The 27,208-nt window shown below is 50.5% G+C and overlaps 1 protein-coding gene across 4 annotated transcripts in view; it reads left to right on the plus strand.

Moving 5' to 3' along the window:
- The window catches only part of LOC138278706 (CD5 antigen-like), a 306,796-nt gene that overhangs the window by 82,034 nt on the left and 197,554 nt on the right, over positions 1 to 27,208 (plus strand). For 3 of the 4 annotated variants that reach the window (XM_069219281.1, XM_069219284.1, XM_069219282.1), the window contains exon 4: positions 24,415 to 24,729. The exons of the other annotated variant lie outside the window; for it this stretch is intronic. In XM_069219281.1, coding sequence (XP_069075382.1) covers positions 24,415 to 24,729 — 315 coding nt within the window. The remainder of the gene's footprint in view (positions 1 to 24,414; positions 24,730 to 27,208) is intronic. 4 annotated transcript variants of the gene reach the window in all.

The raw sequence follows: 27,208 nt of genomic DNA on the forward strand, positions 1-27,208 counted from the left end.
CATCCCTGATGCTATGGCGACTATTGTTTGAAATGACCCACTTGCAAGGAAATGGAGCACTGACAGCACCTGCACTTGAGGGGGGATTCCTGTGGGATGGCGGATAGCTGACATCAGGTCTGGCTCCAACTGGGTACACAGTTCCTGGATTGTGGCACGGTCAAGCCTGTATGTGATAATCACATGTCTTTCCTCCATTGTCGACAGGTCCATCAACGGTCGGTACACCGGAGGATGCCGCCATCTCCTCACATGTACCAGCAGACGGTGCCTATGAAGGACAACAGCGAGCACAGAGTCAAACAACTCAGAGGTACGTACCCACAGCTTACACAGAACACCATTCATAATCTAAAAAGTGGCCTGTATGTGTGTTGAGTCTAGGCCTAGGTATGTGTGACGCAGTTGAAAATGAGGCCATGTGGGCCCCTGAAATGGCGGCTGCCTGACCTGTAAAGTGGGACAATGGGATGTGAGGTAACTGCGCTGGCGTTGTACACCGTCGCGGTAGGCGGTCGAAAACCGCGGCGCAATGCTGCATTGATTAACATTGGACCCTATGGGTCCCAGGAGGCAATGATGATGTACGCCGGCGGTGACGGTACGCACCGCCGCGGACGTGACCGCCATTTCGTATCTGTTCAATCACTCGGTACCTGATCTTCGACAGGAGAGGACCTACACTGCAAGTGCTGCTGTGACCTCGGTCTGGAAGATACAATGGTTCGAGTGTCTGGGGAAAGGGCCCCTGCCTTCACATCGGAGGAGTTGGAGAAACTCATGGATGGGGTCCTCCCCCAGTTCATGCTACTCTACGGTCCTCCAGACAACCAGGTAAGTACAATGGGAGCATGCTGTATGAGCTATGCCTGTGTGGAGAAGGGTGGATGTAAGAAGGAAGGGGGGAGAGTGCGGTGTGCATGAATCAACGGTGAGTGCATTGTTCCACATGGCTAGGGTAGGGATGGGGGCCAATCACTTTGACGGTGCAGTTGGTAATAACTTTCTCTTCCCCTGTACAAATCATGTAGGTCAGCGCCCACCAGAAAAAATATATTCGGCGTGCCATCGCCAAAGACGTCCGGACCCTGGGGGTCTACCACAGACGAAGCACCCACTGCCGGAAAAGATGGGAGGACATTCGCTGCTGGAGCAAGAAGACGGCGGAGGCTCAGCTGGGGATGGTGTAGGAAAGTACCATCTTGCCTGGCATGTTACCCCCATTTTTCACTGTATATATGTTGTTTTAGTTGTATGTGTCACTGGGACCCTGGTAACCCAGGGCCCCAGTGCTCATAAGTGTGCCTGAATGTGTTACCTGTGTAGTGACTAACTGTCTCACTGAGGCTCTGCTAATCAGAACCTCAGTGGTTATGCTCTCTCATTTCTTTCCAAATTGTCACTGACAGGCTAGTGACCATTTTTACCAATTTACATTGGCTTACTGGAACACCCTTATAATTCCCTAGTATATGGTACTGAGGTACCCAGGGTATTGGGGTTCCAGGAGATCCCTATGGGCTGCAGCATTTCTTTTGCCACCCATAGGGAGCTCTGACAAATCTTACACAGGCCTGCCACTGCAGCCTGAGTGAAATAACGTCCACGTTATTTCACAGCCATTTTACACTGCACTTAAGTAACTTATAAGTCACCTATATGTCTAACCTTTACCTGGTAAAGGTTAGGTGCAAAGTTACTTAGTGTGAGGGCACCCTGGCACTAGCCAAGGTGCCCCCACATTGTTCAGAGCCAAATCACTGAACTTTGTGAGTGCGGGGACACCATTACACGCGTGCACTACATATAGGTCACTACCTATATGTAGCTTCACCATGGTAACTCCGAATATGGCCATGTAACATGTCTATGATCATGGAATTGCCCCCTCTATGCCATCCTGGCATTATTGGTACAATTCCATGATCCCAGTGGTCTGTAGCACAGACCCTGGTACTGCCATACTGCCCTTCCTGGGGTTTCTCTGCAGCTGCTGCTGCTGCCAACCCCTCAGACAGGCAGCTGCCCTCCTGGGGTCCAGCCAGGCCTGGCCCAGGATGGCAGAACAAAGAACTTCCTCTGAGAGAGGGTGTGACACCCTCTCCCTTTGGAAAATGGTGTGAAGGCAGGGGAGGAGTAGCCTCCCCCAGCCTCTGGAAATGCTTTGTTGGGCACAGATGTGCCCAATTCTGCATAAGCCAGTCTACACCGGTTCAGGGACCCCTTAGCCCCTGCTCTGGCGCGAAACTGGACAAAGGAAAGGGGAGTGACCACTCCCCTGACCTGCACCTCCCCTGGGAGGTGTCCAGAGCTCCTCCAGTGTGCTCCAGACCTCTGCCATCTTGGAAACAGAGGTGCTGCTGGCACACTGGACTGCTCTGAGTGGCCAGTGCCACCAGGTGACGTCAGAGACTCCTTGTGATAGGCTCCTTCAGGTCTTAGTAGCTTTTCCTCTCTCCTAGGTAGCCAAACCCTCTTTTCTGGCTATTTAGGGTCTCTGTCTCTGGGGAAACTTTAGATAACGAATGCATGAGCTCAGCCGAGTTCCTCTGCATCTCCCTCTTCACCTTCTGATAAGGAATCGACCGCTGACCGCGCTGGAAGCCTGCAAACCTGCAACATAGTAGCAAAGACGACTACTGCAACTCTGTAACGCTGATCCTGCCGCCTTCTCGACTGTTTTCCTGCTTGTGCATGCTGTGGGGGTAGTCTGCCTCCTCTCTGCACCAGAAGCTCCGAAGAAATCTCCTGTGGGTCGACGGAATCTTCCCCCTGCAACCGCAGGCACCAAAAAGCTGCATTACCGGTCCCTTGGGTCTCCTCTCAGCACGACGAGCGAGGTCCCTCGAATCCAGCGACACCGTCCAAGTGACCCCCACAGTCCAGTGACTCTTCAGCCCAAGTTTGGTGGAGGTAAGTCCTTGCCTCACCCCGCTGGGCTGCATTGCTGGGAACCGCGACTTTGCAAGCTTCTCCGGCCCCTGTGCACTTCCTGCGGAAATCCTGTGTGCACAGCCAAGCCTGGGTCCACGGCACTCTAACCTGCATTGCACGACTTTCTAAGTTGGTCTCCGGCGACGTGGGACTCCTTTGTGCAATTTCGGCGAGCACCGTTTCACGCATCCTCGTAGTGCCTCTTTCTGGCACTTCTCCGGGTGCTACCTGCTTCAGTGAGGGCTCTTTGTCTTGCTCGACGTCCCCTCTCTCTGCAGGTCCAATTTGCGACCTTCTGGTCCCTCCTGGGCCCCAGCAGCGTCCAAAAACGCCAAACGCACGATTTGCGTGTAGCAAGGCTTGTTGGCGTCCATCCGGCGGGAAAACACTTCTGCACGACTCTCCAAGGCGTGGGGGATTCATCCTCCAAAGGGGAAGTCTCTAGCCCTTGTCGTTCCTGCAGTATTCACAGTTCTTCAGCCTAGTAAGAGCTTCTTTGCACCAACCGCTGGCATTTCTTTGGCATCTGCCCATCTCCGAGCTGCTTGTGACTTTTGGACTTGGTCCCCTTGTTCCACAGGTACCCTCAGACAGGAATCCATCGTTGTTGCATTGCTGATTTGTGTTTTCCTTGCATTCTCCCTCTAACACGACTATTTTGTCCTTAGGGGAACTTTAGTGCACTTTGCACTCACTTTTCAGGGTCTTGGGGAGGGTTATTTTTCTAACTCTCACTATTTTCTAATAGTCCCAGCGACCCTCTACAAGGTCACATAGGTTTGGGGTCCATTCGTCGTTCGCATTCCACTTCTGGAGTATATGGTTTGTGTTGCCCCTATCCCTATGTTCCCCCATTGCATCCTATTGTAACTATACATTGTTTGCACTGTTTTCTAAGACTATACTGCATATTTTTGCTATTGTGTATATATATCTTGTGTATATTTCCTATCCTCTCACTGAGGGTACACTCTAAGATACTTTGGCATATTGTCATAAAAATAAAGTACCTTTATTTTTAGTATAACTGTGTATTGTGTTTTCTTATGATATTGTGCATATGACACTAAGTGGTACTGTAGTAGCTTCACACGTCTCCTAGTTCAGCCTGAGCTGCTTTGCTAAGCTACCATTATCTATCAGCCTAAGCTGCTAGACACCCTATACACTAATAAGGGATAACTGGGCCTGGTGCAAGGTGCAAGTACCCCTTGGTACTCACTACAAGCCAGTCCAGCCTCCTACAGATGGCCTCCCAACGTGGGAGGGGTGGCCGTCGCACCATGACCCCCCTGATGTTCAGGATCCTGGCGGTGGCATACCCAGAGTTGGATGGGCGCTTGAGGGCATCACAGCAGCCACAAGAGGGTGAGTACACTCACATTCTGCTGATTTTGCGCTCAGTGGAGGCGTCTGGGTGGGGGAGGTGGGCTGTGGGTTTCCCTAGGCCAGGGCGAGTTTAGTAGGCAAGGTCCCTCTGTAAGGCAGGCCATGTGGCACCCCACCGCACCTCTGTAGAGTGCCAAGAACACCCAGTCATGCCCCTGTGTCATCCATGTGTGCAGATGTTGTCCATAGCCTAGTAGGCCATTTCCCAGGAACTGAACAGTGGAGCCCAAGAGCGCGGCGTAGTGCAGGGGGCTTCTGTGTCTGTCGTGTCCGCCAACGGTAGCGGTAATGCACGCACTCAACATGTCTTTCTTCTGTCGTCGTCTCCCTGTTCGTGTGAGAATTAACATCATCAGGTGGAGGAGCAGTGACACCGGAGCACCAGTGGGCTGCATCCCACATGGCCATGGAGGGCCACACTACGGAATCGGACTTCACCAGTGGGACGGAGGGCGAGGGGAGCTCCACGGCAGGGACAGGAGCTGAGACCAGTGACACGGAGTCATCCTCTGAGGGAGCTCCCTTGTGGTGGCGGCAACATCTGTGCCCCCCCATCTACCGGTACAGCCGCCACCCCACCTTCCAGCACCTCCCTCCCAGCAGCCCCTCAGCCTTCGCCCGTGCCTGCTCACCCGGGAGGGTAGGCATCACCTTCGCCCCAGGAACCTCAGGCCCTGCCTCAGTCACCCCTGCTGTCCTCAGTAAGAAGGCCATTGACCTCCTCAGGTCCCCCACTGTTGGGCAGTCTAACATTTTGAATGCCATCCAGGTTGTAGAAAGGCAGTTGCAACAAACAAATGCATTCCTGGAGGGCATTCATTCTGGTCAGGCGGCCCTTCAGCGAGCTTTTCAGACTCTGGCCTCAGCACTGATGGCAGCCATTGTCCCTGTGTCTAGCCTCCCCCTCCGCCTTCCTCCACCCAGACCCAATCCTCTGTACCCCAGCCTATCACAAGCACACCTACAACCCAGCATGCACACACGTCAACACCCAAGGGAAGCTCAGGCAAACGTAAGCACCACACATCCCACAGGCACTCACACAAGCATCACACACATGTTGACACACCAACATCCACTGCCTCCACTGTGTCCCCTTCCTCCTCGTTTCCCTCCTCCCTCCCAGTCTCGTCTACACTCACACCTGCATGTACACACGTCCCCTGTGTCCTCTCCCAGTGTGTCTGTGACGCCCCCTCGCAAGATACACAAACGCAGGCACACACCCACCCAACAGCCATCCACCTCACGACAGCCTCCAGCACATGCACCTTCACCTAAAGTCAGCAAACAAACACCTCCTACAACCACAACCTCTTCCTCCACTCCCAAACCCCCTCCAGCTACCCGTCCCACTGTCTCCAAAAAGCTTTTCCTGTCCACCATTGACCTCTTTCCACACACCTCTCCCACCCTGTCCATCTCATAGGTCCCGAAGTAGCACCTCAGCCACAACATCTCCGGGACCAGTGGTGCCTGTAGTCACCGGAATCTGGAGTGCACCGGCCACCAGGGCAGCCAGTCTGGCACGGAGCCACAGCTCAGACAGTCCCCCACCTGTGAAGCATCAGAAGTTGGCCAGTGCCCGGCGGGAGAGGGGGAGGACTCCAGCCACCAAAGCCGCTCCCAGGGGTACAGGTGGGAGTGTGGAGTCAGCTGCGACACCTTCCAAGGTGGGGAAGGGGCACAAGAAAGTCAGCAAGTCTGGGAAGAGCAGCACAGTGGAGAAGACCGCCATCATCTCCGCTGCCCAGGAGGCCACCGCCAGCACCAGCCCAGCTGCCCAGTAGGCCACCACCAGCACCAGCCTAGCTGCCCAGGAGGCCACCGCCAGCACCAGCCCAGCTGCCTAGGAGGCCACCGCCAGCACCAGACCAGCTGCCCAGGAGGCCACCGCCAGCACCAGCCTAGCTGCCCAGGAGGCCACCGCCAGCACCAGCCCAGCTGCCCAGGAGGCCACCGCCAGCACAAGCCCCGCTGGGCCATGAAGGACCGCCAGCAAAAGCCTAGCTGGGACAGAGAGGACCGCCAGCACAAGCCCCGCTGGGCCATGAAGGACCGCCAGCAAAAGCAACGCTGGGCCATGAAGGACCGCCAGCAAAAGCCCCGCTGGGACAGAGAGGACCGCCAGCACAAGCCCCGCTGGGCCATGAAGGACCACTAGCAAAAGCCCCGCTGGGCCATGAAGGACCGCCAGCAAAAGCCCCGCTGGGACAGAGAGGACCGCCAGCACAAGCCCCGCTGGGCCATGAAGGACCATCAGCAAAAGCCCAGCTGGGACAGAGAGGACCGCCAGCACAAGCCCCGCTGGGCCATGAAGGACCGCCAGCAAAAGTCACGCTGGGTCATGAAGGACCGCCAGCATAAGCCCCGCTGGGACAGAGAGGACCGCCAGCACAAGCCCCGCTGGGCCATGAAGGACCGCCAGCAAAAGCCCCGCTGGGCCATGAATAACCGCCAGCAAAAGCCCCGCTGGGACAGAGAGGACCGCCAGCACAGCCCCGGTGGGCCATGAAGGACCACTAGCAAAAGCCCCGCTGGGACAGAGAGAACCGCCAGCACAAGCCCCGCTGAGCCATGAAGCACCGCCAGCAGCTGAGTCACAGCAAAGGAGACCGCTGCTCCAAGCACCGCTGAACGGGGCACCGCCGCCTCAAGCACCGCTGAACAGGGCACCGCTGCCTCAAACACCGCTGAACAGGGCACCGCCGCATCAAGCACCGCTGAACAGGGCACCGCCGCCTCAAGCAAAGCTGAACATGGCACTGCCGTCTCTAGCACCGCTGAACAGGGCACCGCCGCATCAAGCACCGCTGAACAGGGCACCGTCGCCTCAAGCAACGCTGAACAGGGCACCGCCGTCTCAAGCACCGCTGAGCAGGGCACCGCCGTCTCAAGCACCGCTGAAAAGGGCACCGCCATCTCAAGCAATGCTGGCCCATGAACACCAAGGGCACTGACGCTACTGAGTCTGTCACGGGCAGAATGAAGCACTCTGGGCACCATGCCCCCTCCAGAACCAGTGGAGAAATCCATCCACTACCTCTGTCCTTAGCAGGATGAAGCACTCTGGGCACCATGCCCCCTCCAGAACCAGTGGAGAGATACATCCACTACCTCTGTCCTTAGCAGGATGAAGCACTCTGGGCACCATGCCCCCTCTAGAACCAGTGGAGACTGTTATCCACTTGAGAGACTTTGGCTTTGCACTCCCCAGGATGGAACAGTGGACAACCCACCCACTGTTATCCACTTGAGAGACTGTGGCTTTGTGCTCCCCAGGATTGCACAGTGGGCAACCCACCCACTGTAGAGACTTGAGAGACTGTGGCTTTGCACTCCCCAGGATTGCACAGTGGGCAACCCACCCACTGTAGATACTTGAGAGACTGTGGCTTTGCACTCCCCAGGATGGAACAGTGGGCATGTGGCCCTCTTGTGGATTTGGCGTTGTGCACTCAACCGGCTGAGGTGCCTCCCCTTTCCCTCCCCCTGAGGTGCCTGTTTTATTGGTATCTGATGCCCCTGCAGTGTTCTCTCCGTCATGGTTGGGGATCTTGTGTGGGCCTCGCCCATACCGTGTGGGCCCAGTGTTCCACTGACTTAATTGGATCACTACCTGGACTACTATGCTTGGTATATATTTTGTACATGGTGTATATATATATTTTTGCCTACTTGATTTTAATATATTACAATGATTACACTCACTTTCTATTGTCTTTGCATTCTTCCAGGGGGATTGGGGGGGTGTAACTGTGATGTATCAATATGTATTAGTGTGTGTGTTGTAGTGGGTGAGGGTAGGGGTTTTACGTGTGTGTGTCCCTGTTTTTTCCCTCCGCCTCCCCTGTGTCGTAGGTGCAGTACTCACCGTGGTCTTCACCACCGGTGTTCGTGCTCCTGGTAGAGAAGCAGGAAGACAATCGCAGGGAGAATTTGGAGTTCCGGGTCCATGGTGTCCTCGTTCCTCGTGGTGTGTGTAGAGGTGAGCGTTTTCCCTTTGAAATCCTGTTTCCGCCGTGTTTTTATCCATGGAGAATCCTCCCCCGGAAAAGGTGGCGGATTGGCCTGTTGTGATACTGTGGGCGGTACTTTGTCCTCCTCCTGTCTGTTGGCGGTGACCGCCGCGCTGTTTGTTTGTACCGCTGTGGCGGTCGGAGTGTGAAAGTGGCTGTCTTTGTTGGCGGTTTCCCCCACGGTCGTAATTGCAAAATGTTTACCGCCGGCCTGTTGGTGGTCTTACCGCTGCTTTAGCACCGACCGCCAGGGTTGTAATGACCACCATAGTCTCTGATGGTATATTTGGTATTTGTGTCACCTAAATAAATCCTAGATTTTTGTAACAATGAGTATTCTCTTTCATGTGAGTGAGTGCTGTGTGACTGCAGTGGTATTGCATGAGCTTTACATGTCTCCTGGATAAGCCTTGACCGCTCATCCACTCTACCACTAGAGAGCCTGGCTTCTAGACACTGCCTACACTACACTAATAGGGGATAACTGGACCTGGTATAAGATGTAAATACCTGTGGTACCCACTACAAACCAGGCCAGCTTCTTACAATCAATGCGTCAGATTTCTTGTGCTTTCCTAACATCCCCTAATGACACCATGGATGCACTCCATTTACAATACAATACAGCTTAAAGGTGCACATTTTCACAGAGTCGACGCATCTGTTGGCGCTAAACTCACACATTGCTGGAGTAGCGTTAAACTGATGCAACTGCAGCAATGCGAGGAGCCTCCCATAGGGAAAAGCCTTGTGTCAATTTTACGCCTACTCTGAGAAGGTGGTAAACGTTTGACACAGTGAAGTCACAGAATGACGCAGTCAAATGTTTTAAATTTCATTGTGTCATTTCTGCATAGTTTTTCCCAATCGGAATAACCTACCCCGCATACATTATACCTGGTGCAGGTATAATGTGACGCAGGGCTTTCCAAACTCACTCATTGGTCCCAATGCGTCAGTTTGTAAATATGGAGCAGTGTAGTACACTGCTAGCGCCACCACTGAGTCAAAACAAAATGATGCAGTGGTGGGACAAGGGGCTTGTAAATAAGCCCCTGAGCACAGAAAACTCTTCCTTTAAGGGACTTGACACTTCCATTCATGCCCCGCTCCTTCATGACCCACACCAGACCCAAATGTCAGTAAGGGAAGCCAAGGCCAAAAGCATCCTGCAAGATAAAAGGCTGTCAGTACATTCTATACATCTTCTTAGGCTCTCTAAGAGCACTTGGGCCCATATTTAAACATTTTCACGCAAACCTGTGCTAACACAAGTTTGCAGGAAAAGTTTACTGCTGTCTTGCGCCATTCCAAGATGCCGGCCGGGTGCCATATTTATGGAATGGCGCCAGCCGGCGGTAAGGCCTAGCTAGCGTCATAGAAAATGATGCTAGCCAGGTGGGGGGTGGCAGTAGGGAAGGTGGAGTTTGGGTGTCAGAAAATGACGCTAGTCTGGTTTAGAGGCAAAAAATGATTCTAAACAGACTAGCACCATTTCCTGGTGCCCAACCCCCACAAACATGACTCCTGTCTTAGATAAGACAGGAGTCATGCCCACCGCCCCAGTGGCCATGCCCTGGGCAAGGCCATTGGGCCCAGTGCCCTGCAGGGGGCCCCACTTAGGGCCCCTGATGGCAAAAAAAATAAATATTACTTACCGGGACTTACCTGGGATGGATCCCCCATCCTGTGGTGTTCCTCTGGTGTAGGTGGGGGTGTCCCTGGGGCTTCGGAAGGGCACCTGTGGGCCCATTCCATGGTGTTCCACCAGGGAAATGGGCCCACAGGTCCCCTAACGCCTGCCCTGACCCAGGGGTTAAATAATGGTGCTAAGCAAGCTTAGCATCATAATTTAAGGCCGCCTCCCCCATGCATGATTTTTTTATGGGGCATAAATATGGCGCTAAGGCCATAGCGTGTTTTGTGGTCGAGAACACCTAACTTGCATCTCAAAATTTCGCTAACTCCATAACTTTGGCGCTAGATGGGTCCAGCACCAAAGTATAAACATAGGGAGTTAGTTCTGCACGGAATTTGCATCAAAGAATTGACACAAATTTGGTGCAAAAAAAGTATAAATGTGCCCCTTGGTCTCAGATCGATGAGGCAGAAACCCATGGCCAGAGCGTTAGAGAGACCCAGAACCTAATCTGATGGCCAGATAATTAGATCATTAGGGAAAAATGCACAGATAAATTAATATTATATCCTGGTTATGCATCACATGTCAAGGAAGACTTATCGAATAGAGGAAAGCTTTTAAAATTATTCACTGCAATTCCATTTCTGGTGTACACATCCTTCATTGATTTTATAGCTTTCACCCCCAGATTAAAGGAGGAACTCAGCAAAGATCAGAGATATGCTTTGTCAAAAACAACATTCTACCACATATTTTAGCAGAAAAACACAAGTTTAAACAATGGGACATATTAACCGTTGAAACAGCTAGGTCGAAATATCCATTCGTGTTTGTGCCAGTTGAAACGAGAGCAGCTCAGTGGCAGGGCAGTCCCCTCAAGGACTTCTGTCCTGCACAGATCTATTGGACTATTTTAGAGTTCACTTCAGCTAGACTTACCGAACAGTTTAATAATGTGCAAAGACAGTGGGTCAGGCAGAAGGGATTGCTGCTTTCTAAGAACAACACCAGACAATTGTTCTTGGTTACTGGGCACCGTCCATCATTATCCCTGATCCAAGATTGAGGCAATATAACATCATGCTTACCATCTGCACATGGAAAATCAGGGGCCATAAGAAGATCATCTCCTCTCCTGATTATTTACAACATGTATGAACCTTCAAAATAGTTTGCCTACAAAAAACCTGGCAGGTGACCACAAATCCCTGGACACATTACACCGAGTTCCAATCACCAGCTCTGAGGTCAAATAATGGTGGCCACCCTCTGGGCGGTGTTTCAGTTTATGTGCACAATCCATTAGGGCTAACCAAAACGACTGTGGCTGATTTCAATGGAGAGATTATCATAATAAAGCTTGAGTCGCACACTGGTGCAAACATTCATCATAATTTAGTAGTGCTGGCCAATATACACATTTTCCTACATCCGGCTAAGAAAAGGGCAACAATGGAGTATTAAAGTGATATCCTCTGTCAACTAAGACCTGACAACCTAAAATCTGTAAGGCTACTAGAAGGGGATTTCAACGCCAATTTAGTAACTCCATTGAGTGAACAGGAATGGTTAGACATCGAGAATCAGCTATGGGGTATACCTCAAATAACCGCGACCTGTCCAGATAGACGCACCAACACAAGCATTACACTTACCTCTGCTCTGAACGTCCTAGGTTTATGGCCATTGAACGTGTCCAGCTAGAAGCACCAACACAAGCATTACACTTAGCTCTGCTCTGAACGCCCTCGGTTTATGGCCATTGAATGAGTCCAGGTAGAAGCACCAACACTAGCATTGCACTTACCGCTGCTCTGAATCTCCAGGGTTTATGGTCACAGAAAAATATGCGACCAAGCCACAAATTTTACGCATATCTCACATCAGAGGTATGCTTGACTATTAATGTTTATCAACTCAGCATTTTCACTGGCTTGAAATTTTCAAAATTAACCATAAGCTCATAAGAGATCATGCTATCCCTGTCTTTCCTAGTGAAGCTACTCCTTTGAGAAAAGTAACAGTATACGGCCACAATGCTGATGACACCTTTCTCATGGACAAATGACAATAGGTCTACAAAGATATCTAATGTGTCAGAAAAGTCAACGAGCTCAGCATTAACATGTCGAAAACCAAGATTCTAGTCTTTGGCAAAAGGAGGGACAAGTGTGGAGGATGGTGGATAAATGGAAAGGAAATTGAACGGGTTTCTTCAATCAGATACCTAATGGAAGCACAACCTGCTACAGAAAATGCTCTTCCTTTTGCCTTCCAGCGTCTTCTCAATAACTGTCTGGGTCCAGATCTTTCTGCAATTTGTAAAGTGATTGAATTAATGTCTAATGGCTCCCTTGTGTATAAACAAATGCCTAACTGTAGGAGGCTGGACTGGTTTGTAGTGAGTACCAAGGGGTACTTGCACCTTGCACCAGGCCCAGTTATCCCTTATTAGTGTATAGGGTGTCTAGCAGCTTAGGCTGATAGATAATGGTAGCTTAGCAGAGCAGCTTAGGCTGAACTAGGAGACGTGTGAAGCTACTACAGTACCACAAGTGTCACTTGCACAATATCATAAGAAAACACAATACACAGATATACTAAAAATAAAGGTACTTTATTTTTATGACAATATGCCAAAGTATCTCAGTGAGTACCCTCAGTATGAGGATAGCAATTATACACAAGTTATATGTACACAATACCAAAAATATGCAGTATAGTCTTAGAAAACAGTGCAAACAATGTATAGTTACAATAGGATGCAATGGGGACACATAGGGATAGGGGCAACACAAACCATATACTCCAAAAGTGGAATGTGAACCACGAATGGACCCCAAACCTATGTGACCTTGTAGAGGGTCGCTGGGACTATTAGAAAATAGTGAGAGTTAGAAAAATAGCCCTCCCCAAGACCCTGAAAAGTGAGTGCAAAGTGCACTGAAGTTCCCCAAAAGACAAAGAGTCGTGATAGAGGAATAATGCAGGAAAGACACCAACCAACAATGCAACAACTGTGGATTTCCAATCTAGGGTACCTGTGGAACAAGGGGACCAAGTCCAAAAGTCACAAGTAAGTCGGAGATGGGCATATGCCCAGGAAATGCCAGCTGTGGATGCAAAGAAGCTTCTACTGGACAGAAGAAGCTGAGGTTTCTGCAGGAACGAAAAGGGCTAGAGACTTTCCCTTTGGTGGACGGATCCCTCTTGCCGTGGAGAGTCGTTCAGAAGTGTTTTCCTGCCGAAAGAAAGCCAACAAGCCTTGCTAGCTGCAAATCGTGCGGTTAGCGTTTTCGGACGCTGCTGAGGCCCAGGAGGGACCGGGAGCTCGTAAATTGGACCAGGAGAGAGAGGGGACGTCGAGCAAGACAAGAAGCCCTCTCTGAAGCAGGTAGCACCTGGAGAAGTGCCAGAAATAGGCACTACGAGGATGCGTGAAACGGTGCTCGCCAAAGTTGTACAAAGGAGTCCCACGTCGCCGGAGACCAACTTAGAAAGTCGTGCAATGCAGGTTAGAGTGCCGTGGACCCAGGCTTGGCTGTGCACAAAGGATTTCCGCCGGAAGTGCACAGGGGCCGGAGTAGCTGCAAAAGTCACAGATCCCAGCAATGCAGCCCAGCGAGGTGAGGCAAGGACTTACCTCCACCAAACTTGGACTGAAGAGTCACTGGACTGTGGGGGTCACTTGGACAGAGTTGCTGGATTTGAGGGACCTCGCTCGTCGTGCTGAGAGGAGACCCAAGGGACCGGTAATGCAGCTTTTTGGTGCCTGCGGTTGCAGGGGGAAGATTCCGTCGACCCACGGGAGATTTCTTCGGAGCTTCTGGTGCAGAGAGGAGGCAGACTACCCCCACAGCATGCACAAGCCGGAAAACAGTCGAGAAGGCGGCAGGATCAGCGTTACAGAGTTGCAGTAGTCGTCTTTGCTACTATGTTGCAGGTTTGCAGGCTTCCAGCGCGGTCAGCGGTCGATTCCTTATCAGAAGGTGAAGAGAGAGATGCAGAGGAACTCGGCTGAGCTCATGCATTCGTTATCTAAAGTTTCCCCAGAGACAGAGACCCTAAATAGCCAGAAAAGAGGGTTTGGCTACCTAGGAGAGAGGAAAGGCTACTAACACCTGAAGGAGCCTATCAGCAGGAGTCTCTGACGTCACCTGATGGCACTGGCCACTCAGAGCAGTCCAGTGTGCCAGCAGCACCTCTGTTTCCAAGATGGCAGAGGTCTGGAGCACACTGGAGGAGCTCTGGACACCTCCCAGGGGAGGTGCAGGTCAGGGGAGTGGTCACTCCCCTTTCCTTTGTCCAGTTTCGCGCCAGAGCAGGGGCTAAGGGGTCCCTGAACCGGTGTAGACTGGCTTATGCAGAATTGGGCACATCTGTGCCCAACAAAGCATTTTCAGAGGCTGGGGGAGGCTACTCCTCCCCTGCCTTCACACCATTTTCCAAAGGGAGAGGGTGTCACACCCTCTCTCAGAGGAAGTTCTTTGTTCTGCCATCCTGGGCCAGACCTGGCTGGACCCCAGGAGGGCAGCTGCCTGTCTGAGGGGTTGGCAGCAGCAGCAGCTGCAGTGAAACCCCAGGAAGGGCAGTCTGGCAGTACCAGGGTCTGTGCTACAGACCACTGGGATCATGGAATTGTACCAACAATGCCAGGATGGCATAGAGGGGGCAATTCCATGATCATAGACATGTTACATGGCCATATTCGGAGTTACCATGGTGAAGCTCCATATAGGTAGTGACCTATATGTAGTGCACGCGTGTAATGGTGTCCCCGCACTCACAAAGTTCAGTGAATTGGCTCTGAACAATGTGGGGGCACCTTGGCTAGTGCCAGGGTGCCCTCACACTAAGTAACTTTGCACCTAACCTTTACCAGGTAAAGGTTAGACATATAGGTGACTTATAAGTTACTTAAGTGCAGTGTAAAATGGCTGTGAAATAACGTGGACGTTATTTCACTCAGGCTGCAGTGGCAGGCCTGTGTAAGAATTGTCAGAGCTCCCTATGGGTGGCAAAAGAAATGCTGCAGCCCATAGGGATCTCCTGGAACCCCAATACCCTGGGTACCTCAGTACCATATACTAGGGAATTATAAGGGTGTTCCAGTAAGCCAATGTAAATTGGTAAAATTGGTCACTAGCCTGTTAGTGACAATTTGAAAGAAATGAGAGAGCATAACCACTGAGGATCTGGTTTGCAGAGCCTCAGTGAGACAGTTAGGCACCACACAGGGAACACATACATATAGGTCACAAACTTATGAGCACTGGGGTCCTGACTAGCAGGGTCCCAGTGACACATAACAAACATACTGAAAACATAGGGTTTTCACTATGAACACTGGGCCCTGGCTAGCAGGATCCCAGTGAGACAGTGAAAACACCCTGACATACACTCACAAACAGGCCAAAAGTGGGGGTAACAAGGCTAGAAAGAGGCTACTTTCTCACACTAACTTCTTGGTTGGATCTTGTTTAATGCCGTTGTTACAGACGTCTTTGCCAGCTTCTGTCAAGCACGGCTCAGGCTCAAACCCCAGTGGAGTTCAATTGAATCCACCAGGATAGCTCCCTCTATGCCAGATTTCTTTCAATTTGGTTGAACTTACAGTCAGGTGATTTGGAGTCTATTAGGCATCTCCTATGGAGCACTATCTAAGATAAGGGATCACAAACCCTTAAGCTTTACCAGACTGTGACTGATGGGCCTGCGGCTAAAGATCCGATGCAAATTTCACTTCCATTGAATACACTAGCAAAAATTATTTTGAAACAAGTCTGCATCAGCCCAGGACGATTTGCAAGCCATCCTTTCAAGGGCTCATGCAACATGTAATATGCATCTTCACCGGCCCCTATCCCTGCCATTACATCACCCCCCCCATCTAAACTGTTTTGTTAAAATTCATCTACTTCTTCAACAACTCAGTCTGATGCCATTGAACGCATACATGTAGGGTGCAGTGGTGTAACAAAGGCCCCTCCAGACCCCGTGGTACTGGGGGGGCGAGCTCTAGGGTTGCACATCCTGAGTGAATCCGGAGAGGGGACCCTCCATGTACTGTGCAGTAGGGCCCCTTAGGTTACATTACATCACTGATAGGGTTGCCTGGCAGGTGACCAGGATGGTCATTGCAGAGGCTGTCAAACCTCGAGGGATATTCTCCAGCACATCACCTACCCGAAGCACCTATCTTCGGACGGGGGAATATTAAATCTTGCAAAGCTGCTGTAGATGAATGTTTAAGGGGTGCTTCATGCGAATTATCTGCAAAATTCTTGAAATCCATGAGGCCTGCCATATCGGTGCTGAATGCTGTTGCACAATAGTATCTGCAATTGACATGCTTCCAATGTGGGATGAGTGGACGCACCCTGCGACACCCCTCTGATTGTATTTAGATTTTGTTTTGATAAACATTTTTTATTATTTTCGAAAGGAAGGGGAAAAAAAAAAAGGGAAGGGTACAAGGCAAGGGGCGCATACATCTTACAAAATTTTCATTTCCATCTTCATAGTAATAGTTAGATAGCATCTTTGTTGTTTGAGAGGTTGACAATTGTTGTAGCAGCCTTTCATTCCTTTTAACCATATTATAATCATGTGTCAATACAATATTTTCAGTGATTTTTGCCATGTGATCATTCTGGTTTATGTCAATAGTTCCAACCATCGTCCCCAGATCTTTCGGAATTTTTGTGGGCATCCTCTGGATTCGAAGACTATCTTCTCCTGATTGGCACACCAGTCCACCCCTCTCTTCCATTTTTGGAGCGAGGGGCCCCCAGGGAGGCTCCATGCTGCTGCAATGTCTCTTTTGGCAACTAGTAATGCTGTGGCTATGATTATATGACGGAACACCGAATTAAAAACAACTACTAACCTTAACAACGAGGTCCTTACTACTAATGATTTCACCACGAATGCCTTAACAACGATATTTCGTTGTAAAGGCATTCCTGATAAAACCATTACTAATAGGCACCATTCACCCTACAACACTCACCCCACCCCACCCCCCCAACCCCACCCCAAAACCTAAAACCCCCTGATCCCCCACCCCCTCCCCACAACCAAAAACGCCCCACCCCCAACCCCACCCCAAAACCTAAAACCCCCTGACCCCCACCCCCTCCCCAAAACCGAAAACGCCCCACCCCCCCAACCCCACCCCAAAACCTAAAACCCCCTGACCCCCACCCCCTCCCCAAAACTGAAAACGCCCCACCCCCCAACCCAAAACCTAAAACCCCCTGACCCCCACCCCCTCCCCAAAACCGAAAATGCCCCACCCCAAAACCTAAAACCCCCTAACCCCCCACACCTCCCCAAAACCAAAAACGCCCCAACCCCACCCCAAAACCTAAAAACCCCTAACCCCCCACCCCCTCCCCAAAACCAAAAACGCCCCACCCCCCAACCCCACCCCAAAACCTAAAACCCCCTGACCCTCACCCCCTCCCCAAAACCTAAACCCCCCCACCCCCTCCCCAAAACCTAAACCCAACACTTACCTTAGTCAACCCCTTGTCACCTGCGTCGTCCTCCTTCGCCAACTCCCTTCTTTGTACCTTAACCACGAATGTTCGTTGTTCAGAACATACGTAGTTAAGGCACAAAAAAATGAAGTCGTGGTTAAAAAAAGCGTTGTTACGCTTTCGTTAACCACGACTTTCGTAATAAAAAAGTCGTAAAAAAGGATGTTTCCCTGTGGCTACTAGGGCACGTTTTGCACGTGTTCCCTCCATTTCTTCCATTTTTCCTAATAAAGTTAATTTTGCAGATTTGTGTACCTCTTGCCCCAGGGCTCTTTCCAGTTCCTGAAATACCCCATCCCAATATTTCTGTATTGTTGGGCAGGTCCATACCATGTGGAAGAAGTCTGATGGGTTGCATGTGCATCTTGGGCATCTGGGAGAGGGGCGGGCTCCCATTTTATGAAGTCTGGATGGTGTCAGGTATGCTTCATACAGGTAGAAAAATTGTATTACTCGGAATCTAGTTGACACCGCCAGTACCTTGGGTGCCATTAGGGCCTCTCTCCACTCCGCTTCCTCCAGGGTTCCCACCCAGGTTTCCCACTTGGTCCTAATTGGGACTAGTTTGTCTGGAGTGATATTAACTAGTGTCTTGTATATTTGCGAGATTCCTTTCCCTTCTAGGTTTCCCATAAGTAATTTGGCTTCTAGCAGGTTAAATTCTGGCATGTGGCCTGTGGTGGACAAGTGTATTTTTAGGGCGTGTCATAGTTGGAGGTATCTGAAGAATTGTATCGCGTTTAGTTGAAATTCCGTCTGGAGCTCCTGAAATGTTTTAATGGACCTCCCCCTCCATATGTCCCCCACCAAGGAAATACCGATTTAGTAGAGTTAATTTTGAGTCCTGATATTTGTTCATACTGTCGTAAGAGGTTAAGACTTCTTGGGCCTGTTATGCTGGGCTCTTGCATGTATAGCAAGACATTGTCTGCGTACAGTGCTATTCTGTCCTCATGGGAGGGGCCCCACCTCCACCCGTGGTAGATTGTGTCGGTCCTGATCATCTGGGCCAAAGACTTGATGGCCAGGGTAAATAAGAGGGGGGACAAGGGGCATCCCTGCTGCGTGCCCCTGCGGATATCAAATGCAGGGGACAATATCCCGTTGACTAGCACCCGAGCCGTAGGGTTGGTGTACAGTGCTTGGACCCATCGACAGAATTGTGTTCCAAACCCTGTGCGTTGGAGCACCAGGAGAAGGAAGCCCCAATCAACTGAATCGAATGTCTTTTCGAAATCGATGAGCAGGAGGGCAATGTTTCGGGGCAATCTTTGTCTCTCTGTTAAAGCCACATGTAATCTGCGGATGCAGTGCCATGTACTACGGGTTGCCATAAACCCACATTGATCTGGGTGTATTAATTGCGGTAGGACCCTCTTGAGACGAGTGGCTAGGATGGATGCAAAGATATTAACCTCCGTGTTTATTAGTGATATTGGTCTATAGTCTGTGCAATGTGGTGAGGGGGGTTGGGTTTTGGGGAGTACCATGATCGTGGCAGTGTCTAGCTCTTGGGGGAAGGACCCTTTTTCACCGTCTTCCATGTAAAGGCGCAACAGGTGTGGGGTAAGTTCTTGGCCTCTGCCTAGAGTTGAAATTGCTCCGCCAATCTCCTCTATCCTGATGGGTTCTTCCAATGATCGTACCTCCACCATGGGTAGCTGTGGGAGGGGGATCCCCTCTAGTGTTTGACGGGCCTGGTGTAGGTGTATTTGTGTGGATGCTTGGTATAAAGAGGTGTAGTATGTGGCGAAGGCATTTGCAATTTCGGCGTGTCCTGTGACCAGGATGGTTCCCTTATCATAGACTTCGGGGACAATTCTGGAGGCATGTTGATGGGAAATTAGCGAGTATAGCATTTTCCTGGTCTTATCTCCCCACCCGTACAGTCTCCCGGTGTTTGCCCTCCATAGGTATTTTGCCGTTTCTAGGGAGCGGTCTCGGATTTCTTCTTGGATAAGAAGGAGTTGCCTCCTGAGCTTCTCGCTTGGGCTTGTTACGTTTTGGTTTTCAAGGGCAATCTCCCGGAGTTCTAGTTGTGTAATTAGTTGGGCTTTGGCACGTTCTTGATTACGTATCAGGTTTTTTGCTACCCCTCGTAGTACCCGCTTTACCCGCTGCCCATAGGGTGCCTGATGTGGACACTGATCTATCATTGAAGTGAAAATATTCTGTTAATGCTTGCTGTATTTGTTCCCTGTACTGTTTGTCTTGGAGGTACCATGCGTTTAGTCGCCATATCAGGCGGAGCTGGGTTTGGGGTTGGCCCAGAGTGAGCCAGAGTGGAGCGTGATCTGAGATTCCCCTCGCCAGAATTTCAACGTGTGTAAGGGCTGCACATTCAGTGCTTGGGAGGAGTATCAGGTCTATTCTAGATTGGGAACCATGAGCTGCCGAGGTGTGAGTGAATTGTCGCTTTCTAGGGTGCCATATTCGCCAGGCGTCGCATAGCCCTGTCGCTGAGAGCCAGCCGTTGATTTCTGTTTCTAGTGTAGACCGATATGTTGAAATTGGTCCGGTTACGTCAAGGGCTGGGTTTGGAGTTGCGTTGAAGTCCCCACCTAGTATAGTACGGCCCGGGGGTAGGTCAGAGAGGAGTGTACTGAGTGCTTGGAGCGTTTTGTTGATCAAGGGCGGGGGAGTGTAGACACTGACTAAATTAATTGTGGCTCCCTCGATTTTGCCGGTGAGGGCTATGTATCGACCTTCTTTGTCTCTTCTTATCTGGATGTGTGTCATGGGGAATGTGCGGCGTAGTATTATAGCTACTCCTCGTGATCCGCGTGTGAATCCTGCATGATACACTCTGTTAAACCCACGGCGGGCCAAGAATGGACAACTATCCCCCAGCAGGTGCGTTTCCTGCAACATAAGTATTTCTGGTCGATATCTCTGTATATATGAGAATATTGCGGTGCGTTTGATTTTGTCAAGGAGACCATTGACATTCCATGAAATAATTTGTGTCTGGTTCATGGTGGATGGGTGGTTTTGAGTAGTTTGTCACAATGGCTGTCCTCGTTTTGGGTTAAGGAGACTTGTGTTTGTGAGGGGTTTACGTTATGTTTCCTCTTTAGCTCTAACTTGTTTGGCACCTCAATTGTTTCAATAATGTTTTTAAAACCCTTGCCTTGTGTGTGAGTTAACAAATAAGAACATGAACATTGCAGTAATAGAACCGATTGAACAATGGACTTGAGAACTAGGCCTGAACCCCTTTTCCCCCCAACTCCCTCCCCTCCCCATACTTCCCCCCAGAAGCATCTGTTGCCCATAAATATATGACACCTCACTTTTGTAACTTGTGAGGTGGTTTTCAACTGGTGGGTTGTGGTATTAATGGCGGTGGACCCCTCCATCGTGTCGGATCGTCGAAGACTGCATAACGAATAGTTAGTAGGTATTTAAGTTGTTCAAGTTCGGCCTTGCCTTCATTCATTTGTTCAATTTCAGTTTCAATTTAGTTTCAGTTTCCCCCTTTGGGCGTTCTTGGCCTGTGGCTTCATAAGGTCGGGCTGCGGGATAGATCAGTATCTTCAGGTGTGTCTTTTTGTGTTTGGGTGCCCTTCCGTGGACTTTGGTTTTTGGGAGTTTTTACAAAGTTTTCGGGAGACCGTGATTCCCTCGGTCCCGGTCGGTGAGTCCAGGTAGGGGAACTCGAGCGAGATCCTTGTCTGTCCTCTCCTCGCTGTGAACCAGTGCGCCGGCGGCGACCGGGTGGTCTTCCTTTTGAGTGGGTTGCCATTGTTTTGAGTGGTGGCCTTCATCCCAGTTCGTCTGTGTTCAACGGGATCTCCTCTGTCAACCACGTCCCGGCTGTATCTGGCTGTTCAAAGAAGTGTGTCTTGTTTTTATAGATCACCCGGAGTCTCGCTGGGAACAGGAGGCGGTATTGGATATCCATAGATCTTAGTTTTTGTTTTACTTCAATAAATGTCTGGCGTTGTTGTTGGACTTCATATGTGTAGTCTGGGAAAAGGAGGACTTTGGTTCCATTGCAAAGAAAATCTCCTTTGGAGCGTGCCTCTTGCAACACCATATCTCTATCTTTAAAATTAAAGAGGCGGATTATTACCGGTCGGGGTGGGGATCCAGGCGGAGGTCTAGCTCGCAGTGATCTGTGGGCCCTTTCAATCATAAACCATGGCGTGAGGTGGTCCATGGGTACCCAGGTTTTGATCCATTCCTCCAGGTGGACGGCCAAGGATGATTCTGCGGTGGTTTCGGGGAGCCCTACCAAGCAGAGGTTGTTGCGTCTCGATCTGTTTTCGACATCCTCTGCTCTCCTGTGCAGTTCTGATGTGCGCTTAGTTAACAACGAGACCTGAGTTTTGAGTGCAGCTATTTCATCCTCTGCTGTGGAAATCCTGGATTCAGCTTCTGTGATTCGGGCCGTGGCATTATGCAGGTCTTGTCGGACCAGGGCGACATCCACCCTAACCTCTCCAATTTTGGATTCTACCGCCACCTGGGAGGCTTGGATCGCCTGAAGGATTGCTGCCAAGTCGCCAGATGTTGTCCGCTGCTCACCACCCCCGTTAGGATTCGGGTCTTCTGACCGAGGGCCTGTCATCCCTGTAGTGAATTGGTCTATGTGAGTTTGTGCTGTTGTCTGTTTGGCAGATTTATCTTTACCCATGATGTTTGGTGTCGGTCTTGAGCTTACAAGGGCCGCAGTGCTCGGCTTGTCGTATGTTTTATTGAGGTTGTCCTGTTGTATTTGGAGGTTAAGTGGTATTTTCAGGTTCAGAATTATGGTATTTTAGTGTCTAGATTCAGCCCTCCATTTGGTGGTATTTTGAGTTATTCGCAGAAGTGGTTTCAGGTCTGTTCCATATTGTATTTGGGGGGGAATTGTGAGGCCACAGTGAGCGTTTATGGCATTTTATGGCTTTCCTCTCATTGCGTGTCTCCCTTCAAGATGATTCTTCGTGATGACTCCATTGCCTTTTCATCGTGGATTTTCGGCTCTTTAATTACTTTATGTACGTGGGGAGAAAGGAAAAAACGCTCCCCTCTGTGCTTGGGTCTTACGCCGGATTCATGCGCTCCGATCTTGAGGAGGTTTGGTTTCGCGCCGCTTTCTGTGCACCCCGTAGTATCCCTGCTTTTTCGGTCCCCAGCCGCGGATCACCTTTCAGGGTTTTGCAGAAATATACAAATTTGTTTGGCTCCCTCTGTGTTCCACCTTAGTTTACTATCTCCACGTTGCCACAGGATCCCAACCACGATCCTGGGCCGGAGATCGCACCTTCGCCAGGCGCCGCCTCGCAGCCCGATTTTGGATTCTCTTGCCGCCGAGGCGTCCCCTCGTCCCAGTGCCGATCCGGGGCCAGGGGGATTTTTCCGGTCTTTTCTTCAGTTTCTGCCAGCAGCAGAGCGATGTCAGCGGGAGGGAGGGGGAGTGAAGCACGACCACAGGCCGCACGGCCGTTAGTCTCCGGCCAGGGGCCACCAGGGCCGGTCCCGAGCGCCTCGTCCCGGGTCACCGGGCTCACCTCTCAATGCCGGGGGCCAGCCGTCAGGCATCCAGGCACTACGAGCCGCCACCAATCGTTCGTTCTGGGTCCCTCGTCCTCTGGTCCTATTCTCCGGCCGCCATCTTGGCCCGTGGTGATTCTCACCGGATCGTCTAAAATCAGGGCCGGGAAGGGTCGAAAGCCCCGCCGCTGGTGTGGGGGGGGAAACTGTGGGACCCCCAGGGGTCAATCGCAGCGCAATGGGACTGGATGGCCTGTCCCTACTTTAGGCAGATGACGGAGGGGTCCGGAGCACTATTAAAGTGCGACCGCCATCTTGACGCCTTGGCCACGCCGATTGTATTTAGATTTACCGCAGCTCTTCATTCGTGATGATCCTTGATGAAATGTGGTTTTCCCCATTCATAGCATGTGGATTTTAAGTCATCTCTGATGTAGTTGTTTTTATTCAACTAATATATAGTGGGCCTTGATGAGAAGGGGTCCGTGGGCCTCAGTTGCACTTGCATTTTAACTGCTCTTGTTGTGGGATTCTGCACTCTTAGGGGCATATTTATGAGAGGTTTGCTTCATGCTTGCATCACGCATTGTGGTACAATTATGACGCAAATCTCCAAGTCAGATTTTTTAAGCTATGCAAAGCCATGACTGGTTTGAAAATCTGGAGTAATGCAAAGCAGTATAAAGTTCACATACAACTCCTATGGCTTTTAATGAATTTCCAGATTTACACAACCTGGTAAACCATGGAGTACACCAAAGTGATGTGTCTCCCCAGGAGAGGCGTAACGAGGATAAATCTCTTTATTTATCCTCATTATTTCCTCTTTCTACGTGTGCTGCATTCTGCAGCACACATAGATAGAGGAATATGCCTCTCATGATTTGTTTTGCGCAGGAAGGTGTCCCTTCCTGCACAAAAACAATCCTGCATGCAACACATGCGCCCTTGCGCCATGGTACAAGGATGCCTGCATTGGTGCTAGGCTGCCAAAACAACACCGATGCAGGGAGAAAGGACAGGAATGCACACTATGACTTAAATACCTTGCATTCCTGCCCTTTTCCAGTGACGCAGTGCAGCGCAGTAAGGTGACTGGCTGCTCTGCCCCACTTTCCCATGAATATGGGCCTTAATATTTAGCTACAGTTCACCTGAGCTTGACTAGAATGGACATTTTATGACACTTTTCCTGCTGCTCTTGCTTTCCTTACCCATCTGTCTACAATGAACCTCAAATGACCTGTGTTTCTTTTGTTTGATGTTTGCATTGCTATATTCCCACTGTATATGCAGTGTGTTAACTGATGATTTGCAGTGATTTTCAGACAAAAGTAAAATGTTGAGACTTTGCCTGATTTTGCAGTTGTTGCTTGATGTTTCTTTCCCATCCTGCTGTATCCAGGTCCCGATGAGGTCCGGTTGGTGAACGGCACATCCATCTGCTCCGGGAGAGTGGAGGTCAAACACAATGGAGTCTGGGGGACCGTGTGTGATGACTCCTGGGATCTGAAGGATGCTTCAGTGGCCTGCAGGCAGCTTGGCTGTATTTCAGTACAAGAACATGAGTACAACCCAACATTTGGAAAGAGCTCCCTGCCTGTTTTAATGAGTAATGTTCAATGCACAGGAGATGAGGCTGCTCCATGGGAGTGCCCACAGCAAGGCTGGGATCACAATACCTGTCCTGCAGGAAGGGATGCTGGGGTGACCTGCACAGGTAAGATATGCAATGGAAATGCAATAAACATATCTTTGCTCAAGAAATGGAAGGAACTAACAGTGGAAGACACATATTTGATGCAAGATGCAAAGTGAAAGATTACAACAAACAATAACTGATTGCAATAACTACAGATGTGTATGTTCTAGACTTGCTCTCCTCTAAGAAACCTAACCTATTTTCACACAACTCAGAGACAGCAGATACCCTGACACAGGCATCCTCACAACAACTCTGCAAAGAATTAAGACATGTCTTTAGGACAGCTATGCAGGCACTTGGTGATCACCACCCCTGATGGTACTCCACTTGCCGGTATCCCACAGACAGATCTGGTACCACTGAAGAGCATCCACCACATAGCTGCCAGATTCACTAAAGGGCTGAGGAAGAACACACAGATGAATCCTGGACCTGTCTAACACCATCACTCCTTCACCTCTGTAAGAAACATCTTGATTTCCAGTATGAACACCTCCTACAGTCCCAGCACTGGATGTGAGTCTACAAGTGACCCATTAGCCTGAATCCCATGATAACCTGTACTGCCTGCCTTCATGCACAGTGCTCAGTAGCCCTGTAGCTAGGTTTGCTCTCGGTAATTACCCTACATGCAGATATTCACTGTAGGAAAGTACCATCTTGCCTGGCATGTTACCCCCATTTTTCACTGTATATATGTTGTTTTAGTTGTATGTGTCACTGGGACCCTGCCAGCCAGGGCCCCAGTGCTCATAAGTGTGCCCTGTATGTGTTACCTGTGTTATGACTAACTGTCTCACTGAGGCTCTGCTATCCAGAACCTCAGTGGTTATGCTCTCTCATTTCTTTCCAAATTGTCACTAACAGGCTAGAGACCAATTTCACCAATTCACATTGGCATACTGGAACACCCTTATAATTCCCTAGTATATGGTACTGAGGTACCCAGGGTATTGGGGTTCCAGGAGATCCCTATGGGCTGCAGCATTTCTTTTGCCACCCATAGGGAGCTCTGACAATTCTTACACAGGCCTGCCACTACAGCCTGAGTGAAATAATGCACATATTATTTCACAGCCATTTTCACTGCACTTAAGTAACTTATAAGTCACCTATATGTCTAACCTTCATTTAGTAAAGGTTGGGTGCTAAGTTACTTAGTGTGTGGGCACCCTGGCACTAGCCAAAGTGCTCCCACATAGTTCAGGGCAAATTCCCCGGACTTTGTGAGTGCGGGGACACCATTACACGCGTGCACTATACATAGGTCAATACCTATGTATAGCTTCACAATGGTAACTCCGAATATGGCCATGTAACATGTCTAAGATCATGGAATTGCCCCCTCTATGCCATCCTGGCATTGTTGGCACAATCCCATGATCCCATGGGTCTCTAGCACAGACCTGGGTACTGCCAAACTGCCTTTTCAGGGGTTTCACTGCAGCTGCTGCTGCTGCCAACCCCTCAGACAGGTTTCTGCCCTCCTGGGGCCCAGCCAGGCTTGGCCCAGGAAGGCAGAACAAAGGACGTCCTCAGAGAGAGGGTGTTACACCCTCTCCCTTTGGAAAAAGGTGTTCAGGCATGGGAGGAGTAGCCTCCCCCAGCCTCTGGAAATGCTTTCATGGGCACAGATGGTGCCCATTTCTGCATAAGACAGTCTACACCGGTTCAGGGACCCCTCAGCCCTGCTCTGGCGCGAAACTGGACAAAGGAAAGGGGAGTGACCACTCCCCTGACCTGCACCTCCCCTGGGAGGTGCCCAGAGCTCCTCCAGTGTGCTCCAGACCTCTGCCATCTTGGAAACAGAGGTGCTGCTGGCACACTGGACTGCTCTGAGTGGCCAGGGCCAGCAGGTGACGTCAGAGACTCCTTCTGATAGGCTCCTTCAAGTGTTGCTAGCCTATCCTCTCTCCTAAGTAGCCAAACCCTCTTTACTGGCTATTTAGGGTCTCTGCTTTGGGGAATTCCTTAGATAACGAATGCAAGAGCTCATCAGAGTTCCTCTGCATCTCTCTCTTCACCTTCTGCCAAGGAATCGACTGCTGACCGCACTGGAAGCCTGCAAAACTGCAACAAAGTAGCAAAGACGACTACTGCAACACTGTAACGCTGATCCTGCCGCCTTCTCGACTGTTTTCCTGGTGGTGCATGCTGTGGGGGTAGTCTGCCTCCTCTCTGCACTAGAAGCTCCGAAGAAATCTCCTGTGGGTCGACGGAATCGTCCCCCTGCAACCGCAGGCACCAAAGAACTGCATCACCGGTCCCCTGGGTCTCCTCTCAGCACGACGAGCTAGGTCCCTTGAATCCAACAACTCTGTCCAAGTGACTCCCACAGTCCAGTGACTCTTCAGTCCAAGTTTGGTGGTGATAAGTCCTGGCCTTCCTACGCCAGACTGCATTGCTGGGAACCGCGTCTTTTGCAGCTGCTCCGGCTCCTGTGCACTTTAACAGGATTTCCTTTGTGCACAGCCAAGCCTGGGTCCACGGCACT

This window comes from Pleurodeles waltl, unplaced genomic scaffold (assembly GCF_031143425.1).
Source record: "Pleurodeles waltl isolate 20211129_DDA unplaced genomic scaffold, aPleWal1.hap1.20221129 scaffold_54, whole genome shotgun sequence".
NCBI classification, from domain to species: Eukaryota; Metazoa; Chordata; class Amphibia; order Caudata; family Salamandridae; genus Pleurodeles; species Pleurodeles waltl.